At 40.0% G+C, this 8,607-nt stretch overlaps 1 protein-coding gene across 1 annotated transcript; it reads left to right on the forward strand.

The window, feature by feature from the left end:
• The first annotated feature begins 328 nt into the window (after nt 1-328).
• On the forward strand, nt 329-8,601 carry LOC103505524 (43 kDa receptor-associated protein of the synapse homolog). The gene is made up of 6 exons (XM_026820847.1): nt 329-334; nt 3,370-3,570; nt 4,553-4,651; nt 6,944-7,135; nt 7,778-7,977; nt 8,416-8,601. Exons 1-6 carry the CDS (start codon nt 329-331, stop codon nt 8,564-8,566), a joined length of 849 nt encoding a protein of 282 aa, XP_026676648.1. The 3' UTR covers nt 8,567-8,601.
• Nucleotides 8,602-8,607: the final 6 nt, after the last annotated feature.

Raw genomic sequence — 8,607 nt, forward strand, 5'->3', positions numbered from 1 at the left:
TTGCTAGAAATTCTTCCATGGTTTAATTCGATCAGTAGGTATCTAGGTATTCTTTTGGTATGTGAAGAAAATCTGTTTTCAAAGATGTCCACAGTATTTTTCTTGTGGTTTTGTTGGATATCTCTACGTATGGTTATTATTTGCTAGACATTCTTCCATGGTTTAATTCGATCTGAAGGAAACTATGATCGTTATAATTATGTTGATGTCTTCTGTCAAAATGTTTCTCTTCTTCTACGGCACCAAAAGCTCTGTATAAAGTGCGGGCTTTGTTGCAAGTAGAGACGGGAACTTAGCATCTTGTCACACTCCGGACACACACGTTAATATGAGGGTTAGGTAGCATACAAAACTCTTATACAGTGCTGGATATTGTAGAGTCAAACGTATTGGCAGAGTGGTGCGGGCTTTGTTTTTATTATTTGCTAGACATTCTTCCATGGTTTAATTCGATTTGAAGGAAACTATGATCGTTATAATTATGTTGATGTCTTCTGTCAAAATGTTTCTCTTCTTCTACGGCACCAAAAGCTCTGTATAAAGTTGACTTTCTCTTCCTCTACCAATCTTTGACACTTTGGATTTTTAATTGTTGTGTGTAAGTGTTTTTTGTGCCTCTAACATAATTTTATTACTCATATTTATTATATTATTTTATAAAATTTACTGTTGTTAACATCTATCGTACATATTTAAGTATTTTTGTATCATCTACTTTTTTGAATTCCTTACCCTCTAATTTTAGTTGGTAGTTTATGTTAAATTGACCGTACCTTAATAAGTGTCAGAAATCTGTTGAAATGTTTATGGGTCCTAAAAAGTTTTGCTTTTAAGATGGATTCGGAGGGCATATTTGACTTTAGTGAACTTGATATTATATTAAGATATATCAGCAGAAAAGATATAAAATTCAATATCTTTATAAACACATTTTGGTTTGAAGATAACAATCTATGATGTAATGAGAATCAACAATACTAAAAGCTGTTTCTTTCGAAAGCAATTCCGATCTATCACTGATTACTGACACTCTACAGGTACCACCTGTTTCTTTTGTTGTTGTTTTTAAATTCTCCAATTACCTCAATTGTGCGGGCTTTGTTGTAAATAGAGACGGGAACTTAGCATCTTGTCACACTCCGGACATACACGTTTGGTTTTCTTGTCGCGACGTCGGATTAGATCGTAGGCACATCGATTCGTTTCAGAAAGTGATTTACAATTTTTGGATTGCTACTAATTTCAGAAGTGTTGTGACTTCTCCTTACTTCAAAGGAGTCTAGTAAAACCAAAGTATGAAGTGAATTTGAGTGTACATTTGCAAAAAAATCCCTATTTAGGCACATCTGGGGGGGAAAACATAGGATATATCACTTTTAAGGTGTTTATTTCATTGTATGACTGCTAAGCTCTTTAGGAACGGAGGGTTTTACTCTCCATTTGGCTATAAGCTACCCGCTTTCTCACATTAACCTCACCCAGCCTTATTGGGACGTGAAAAGCCAGCAACACGCGATTGCCCAGATATCACCCATCCGGATACTAACCACCCGAAACGTTTCTTAACTTCAGTGATCCCTCGGGAATTACCTGGTGCATTTTGTTTAATAGTGGCTAACTCGCCAGCTAGTGGTTCTGGATTTTAGTGGTCAATGAGTTTTGGGAACTAATAAAGTCAGTTTAATTTTTCTACTCTAACTTCTAAAATCTCGTTTCTAGATTCCTCAAATCTGTTTAGAATGTAAAATACCTAGAATTTTATTAAAATGTTTTTGATGTTGTTTTTAAGAAAAAATTCTCCTTAAATTGATATTTATTTTCGTTTTTAAAACTGGAAGAACTGTGTTATATAATTATTGTTACTAAACTCGATCTTCTGATCTTCATGAAAAAAATAAACTCAATCAAATTCTTGATTAAATCTCTGAGAGTTTTTATTTTTTTCTGTAAAGAGAACTGTAACAACGAAAGTCTCATTGTCCCGGAATCGAAGAGGAAAGGAAGACAGGATGGGAGAAAGCCAGCCGTTCCGAGAACGAAGCTTGTCTACCTTGGACTTTAGGATGAAGTTCGTCCTGAGCGGGAATCGAACCCGTGACCTAGTTCTTACAAAGCTGACTTGGATAAGTTCTCCCCAGGACACATTTCTGAGTCTGGCGGGAAAATAAATTGTGTGAGCGCCTGGTATTATATTGAGTATGCAATACACCGTGCATTTTCTACGCGACTCTTGGACTGAGTGCACCTCGTAAAAAAAGAGCCGATTTTCACTTTTTTACTTTCTATTACCAATGTATAGCGGAGCTATACTAGTAATGAGAAAGTATTGCAATCGGTCCAATTTTTTTTGTACTCTCGGGAATCGAACACGAGACCTCCGGTTAGATTTCTAATGTCATAACTACTCGTTCACGGATATTTCTGAGAATAATAAATAAAATAATCCCAACAAAAATGTCAATTATTTGAATATTAATTTTCAATTTTTTAATTGTTTATTCGTATCACAATATGGCTGGCAACTTAAATTAACTTATTGGGGTACATAAAATTATTCGATACATAATAATAAATTATACATCAATAATAAATAAAATAATAAATCAATAATACTTTTCAATAAAATAAAATTTATAAAACAAACACTTCATAAAACGGCAATTTGATTAAATTGGAGAATAAATAATTGAAAGATTTTATTCAAGAACTGCCCTTCGAAAAATCGAGTTTTGACTCAAAAAGCTTGAATGTTTTCGATCTCCTTGCATAAAATCTTCCAACTATTGTGGATTGTGAAAAAGCAGAGATTAGCGTGGTAAACAATAACTTAGTCAAACAAAAGGTAGAAGATACAATAAGTGGGTGAGAGAGAGAGAGAGAGACGGTAGTCACTTTCTGTCTAAGGGACTGATGAACTGTATTTTGGAATGGTTTTTTTTTTTTTTTTTTTTTTTTTTTTTTTTTTTTTTTTTTTTTTTAAATTTTTTCTTGACTTCCCGATTTAGACCATTTGGACCGAGTCCAATACTTTCTCATTACATAGTATGTACAGGCAAAACCTGTCTAACTGGGAAACATGGAAAAATAGTCAGGGGAAACATAGATAAAAACATAGGGAAACAGGGAACAAGTGAGAAAAAGAGGGAAAAGGGTTATTTTTAGTAGCACACGTTTTTTTATAGCTCACAGAGACTGCAAAACTAAAGGGACTTTTCAGTTCAATCCTAGCAGGATCAACAATGTATTGTCGTTTGTCGTAGGGATGATATTTGGTAACAAATATTCTAGTCTATTCTTTTTTTTTAAAGCTGGAAGTTGGTAATTCTTTAAAATACGTATTTCTATCATAGTTCTCTTTTTCGTCACCAGGTGTACGTGGGCCTATCCGAGTTGTTCGGTCGCCTGCAAGACGTCGACAAGAGCTACCGGTTCGCGTCCAAAGCGTACGACCTGTCGCGAAATCTACAGATGGGCAGCTTGAACTCGCGACACCATCGCGCGGCGCTGCTACAAATGGCGACCGCGATGAGGAAGCAAGGGGAACTGGGAGATGCTCAAGACTATTGTAGTGTGAGTATGACCGAAGGACTGGTTCCATTCCTGGGGTCGACGACAAAAATCGCTCTTTTTTTTAAGGTCTTATGTTTCATTAATTTTTCATTAAAAAAACTAAAAGAGTACCTACCTACCTACCTATTTTCCTTTTGGAAGCTGAAGCGATTTTCCCTCTTCAAGGTGGCCTCCTCCAATGGTTCACCACGCCAAAAGAGCGGAAATGAGCTCCACAAGAGGAGAAATCGTCTCAGTGGTTAACATTATAGCATGCCCAACACGTAGTATGTCTCGCTTCAGATAAGAAAAGTATGTCCTTCATCAGATGTCCTGACTTTAGAATCTGTATTGGGCCAGCCATTCACACTCAGACTGCCTGACAGACCGCGGTCGAAACGTGATTGGCGGAAAAAGCTCGAGATTTAGGTCTCTCAGACAGTGTGACAGACCGCGGAAGGAACGACCTGTCAGACGGTCCGAGTGTGAGTGGCGGGCATTACGTGATTCTCTTTGCATGGCACGTTCGCAAATGTTTACCTACTTGATTATGTCCTGAAAAACAATATTCATTTCAATGTTTATGTATTAATTTATTATATCCATTTAGCATCAAGGCCATGCTTGTGTGATAACTTGATAAGTCAATAGGCATAAAAGAACTCATTGATAGATTGAGCTTTGTGGTGACAATTTTGTTAATATTGAGCCAAATTTTTCCTGAGAGTGCCTGTTCTGTTTGATAGAGATTCAACGTCATCTGCTAAGGTTTTTAGTGACGCAGGGTCGGCATTTGTCAGTCCCTTCGAGGCAGCTCTATTGACCTTATTTAGATTGCTGTAAAGGGACTTTTCAGTCTTATCCAAACAGTCTGATAAATGAGGTACCTATGTTCTATTCTGTTGAGTACCTACCTCATATTCAGGACATGAGGTAGGTACTCAACTATTAAATACTTCTATTAAAGTCCTGTAAAATATTCCTGTTCGTTTTTTGTTTCCAGGAAGCAACAAGATTGGCCCTGGTGTCAGGAGATCAGTCCTGCTACGCGAGGAGTATACGAATCATGGGCGACATCTACCGGAAGAAAATGGAAGTCGGTGTAAGTGTCAGCTTAACGGTGTGTTTAGGTACCGGGCTAGGATGAGCTCGGACGACGTGAGATAGCTGTCCCGGAGGCAATTTTTAAAATTTATTTTATAGGTATTTATTTTTGTTTGCTTTGTAGCCAGCCTAGTTAGTTTAGTTGGTAGTGCGTCTGCCTTGTAAGCGCTAGGCCGCGGGTTCGATTCCCGCCCGGGGCGGATTTTATCCTGATGGGATAATGTTCGTTCTCGGAACGGCTGGCTTTCTCCTATCCTGTCTTCCTTCTCTCCTCGATTTCGGGACGATAAGACCATAGCAGTTAAAGTTCCCTCTGTCAAACCTCTTAAAAAAAAAAAAAAAAAAAAAAAAAAAAAAAAAAAAAAAAAAAAACAAAAAAAATCTGGCAACAACGCATCAACGTATGGGCGGCCTGGAGCGCGCCCTAGCCTGTGCGCGACACTCACTGTACAACGAGTGTGATCAGTGCAGCACTGCCGGTGAGTTTGGCAACACTGTGTGAGTGAGTTTGGTAACACTGTTAAAATTAAACTCACATATTCTTGAGAGTTCATTGCAACGGTCATTATCGTTACATTAATTAGACTTACTTTATCATGAACACTCGTTGCCATGTTAAAAGCCCAGAAGAGGATAGGATAATTGAATAATACTAACTTAGCGTTAGTGCGAAGTAGTGGGTTCGAGTCCTGCCCGGTACGGATTTTATCCTGAACAGATGAGGTTCGTTCTTGGTTCTCGGAACGGCTGGCTTTCTGCTTTCCTGTTTTTCGTCTCTCTTCGTTTTCGGGACGATAAGACCACAGCAGTTACAGTTCCCTCTGTCAAACCTCTAATAATATTAATAATAATAATAATAATAATAATAAATCCCTAAGACCTTGGGTGAGAATATCAAGAAATTGGAGGGCGACAAATCACTTCACAAGATTCAGGATATTGCTCTGTGCGGAAGTGCCCAAATCCTGAGGAAGACCATCTACTAGAAGCAAGAAGAAACCTGGCCTGAGGATTCCGGTTGAATCTTGGCCAGATTTTATTGATCCCGACAGTATATGTTTTATTGTTGTGTTGAAGTTGACAATAATAATAATAATAATGATACACAGACAATAATAAAGCTGAATTCTGCTAATAATAATGATAATAAAAGTATGTAATGAAAAAGATTTTGAAAAACAAAGGTACTAAATTACTCGTAAGTAGCATTTATTTTTTCCTTTTGATTTGCAGGTATGGTGCAGGTGGCGTTGGGCAACATTTATTTAGAACTAGGCTTATTTAGCAAATCACTTCAAGCATATCAACAGGCCCATTCCATTGCTCAAAGGATTCAGGATCCTGCCTTAGAATTACAGGTGAGTCGAATAAAACAGGTGTTATCAACCTTTTATTAGAATTACATGTGAGTCTCATACACCAGGTGTTATCAACCTGTTTATTAGAATTACAGGTAAGTCCGATACACCAGGTATCAACAGGCCCATACCATTCCTCAAAGGATTCAGGATCCTGCCTTAAAATTACAGGTGAGTCGAGTAAAACAGGTGTTATCCACTTGTTTACTTCCCATACACCGGGTGTCAAGCTATCACAGCCTGACCATGAGGCACCAACGTGTTAAACTTGTACATCGCAGTAACGTGTTAAATTTGTACATCGCAATTATTCCTGGAATAAAAGAGAAAGCCTAGTTAGCTTGGAAGGTAGCGCGTCTGCCTTGTAAGCGCTAGGTCGTGGGTTCGATTTCAGTCCGGGTAGAAGTTTATCCTAAACAGATAAGGTTCGTTCTCGGAACGGCTGACTTTCTCCTATCCTGTCCTCCTTCTCTCTTCGATTTCGGAACATAACCACAACCTGAGGGTGTTTTTTTTTATTTTATTTTTTTTAAGAGGTTTGACAGAGGGCACTGTAACTGCTATGGTCTTATCGTCCCAAAATCGAAGAGAGAAGCCCCGGGCGGGAATCGAACCCGCGGCCTAGCGCTTATAAGACAGACGCACTACCAACTAAGCTAACTAGGCTGGCCATCCTGAGGTTTAGGTGTAGGTGTAAACAGTCCTAAAGGTTGGGTTAAGCTTATACGAATCTACGGTGGAAGTGTTGGGGACACAGAGCAATAAGAACTTTGGGGTCGATACTCGAGACTGTGGCACGAAGAACAATTATTGTTTACTTTCTATTACCCTATGTATACATAACCTATACAAACATACATATTTATGAGAGTGGGTACGCCAGCTTAGTTAGCTTGAAATTCATTTCACTTCTATCTCCTCTCCCCCCAAAGAACGCGTATCGTCAATACGAGAGCGCCATGACCTCGGCCTCAGCAATGGGGGACCGTGTGAGTCAAATGGAGGCCATGGATGGGGCGGCCAAATGTTTGGAAACGCTGCGACTTCAGCAGAAGATATGCAATTGTCGGCCTCTCGAGTTCAACACGCGGCTGCTGGAGGTGGCCAACGCTATCGGTGCTAAGGTAATACTCAGGCTCGGACCGTCTGAAAGATTCACCCTCAGATCGTCTGACAGGTTTGAACCTTTTTCTGCCACACACTGGTCTAAGCGGGCGTAAGGCCAACCACTCCCTATCAGGTAGACCTGACAGGTACACCTGACCAGCACGCGCACACACTATCAGATAGACCTGACAGGTACGGCTGAAAAGGTCCGTCTGTTAGGTCTATACCTGATACCTGATGAGCACACACACACTATCAAGTAGACCTGATCAGGTATACCTGTCGTCAGGTCTACTTGATAGTCAGTAGCTGGCCTAAGACAGCAACCTTTGTGGCTGAGTGACTATCACACTACGTACATATTTCTGCGTTGGAGTTCTCGGTTCGATTCCCAATGAGGTAAAAAACACAAAATTGTGACTTTTGTTAGAAATGAATAGCCCACCCCTAGTGTTGTTTATCTAAAAATTCAGCTGTTTGATTTTAGTTCATGGTGCACTCAGCCTCGTGAGGAAAATTTAGTCGTTTGCTACGAGTTAAAAGATTGAATTAATGATCCTATCCTTTCTTCTCTCTTCGCTTCCGGGACGAAAAGACCTTAAGTGGAATAATTATTTTATGTGCCTTCTAATCCGCCAATCTGTCTCGTTCTCGTCCAGTTACTAATCCGGTCCGTGCGGATCCGTCTGTCCCGCATCAGTGAAAGTCTCGGCGACGCGGACCAGGCGGACGAGCATCTCAAAATGTCCCGCACCATTGAGACAGAGCTGGGACTGGAATGCGGCTTGTGTCGTACGGGTCTCGGGTTTGAGCCGGACAGTTTGGAGGCGCTGCCGTGCGCGCATTTGCTGCACGCCAGGTGAGAATTGACATGAGCCGTCCATTATTATTATTCTTTTTTAAATCCGTTCCCCTGGAATTTAATGACATGCTCCAGTCTTCGAAGGTTATCAACGTTACATGTGGACAGTATCCGGATGGGCGACCATCTGAGCAAGTCTGTATCTGTGTTATAGAGGAAATGCAGACTTGATAGCACGTTAAATGCACCAGTTAATTCCCGATGGATCACTGAAGTTAAGAAACCTTTCGGGTGGTTAGTATCCGGATGGGTGATATCTGGGCAATCGCGTGTTGCTGGCTTTTCACGTCCCAATCAGGCTGGGTGAGGTAATTGTGAGAAAGCGGGTAGCTTATAGCCAAATGGAGAGTAAAACCCTCCGTTCCTAAAGAGCTTAGCAGTCATACAATGAAATAAACACCTTAAAAGTGATATATCCTATGTTTTCCCCCCCAGATGTGCCTACGATCTAATCCGACGTCGCGACAAGAAAACCAAACGTGTATGTCCGGAGTGTGACAAGATGCTAAGTTCCCGTCTCTACTTGCAACAAAGCCCGCACCACTCTGCCAATACGTTTGACTCTACAATATCCAGCACTGTATAAGAGTTTTGTATGCTACCTAACCCTCATATTAACGTGTGTGT

This window comes from Diaphorina citri, unplaced genomic scaffold, assembly GCF_000475195.1.
Source record: "Diaphorina citri unplaced genomic scaffold, Diaci psyllid genome assembly version 1.1 scaffold180, whole genome shotgun sequence".
In the NCBI taxonomy this organism is placed as follows: Eukaryota; Metazoa; Arthropoda; class Insecta; order Hemiptera; family Psyllidae; genus Diaphorina; species Diaphorina citri.

Excerpts from the sequence above, each read along its gene's own strand:
- LOC103505524 (XM_026820847.1), top strand. Across the intron at positions 3,571-4,552 it reads ATGCTCAAGACTATTGTAGT|GAAGCAACAAGATTGGCCCT; the intron begins GTGAGTATGACC and ends TTTTGTTTCCAG. Across the intron at positions 7,978-8,415 it reads GCGCATTTGCTGCACGCCAG|ATGTGCCTACGATCTAATCC; the intron begins GTGAGAATTGAC and ends TTTCCCCCCCAG.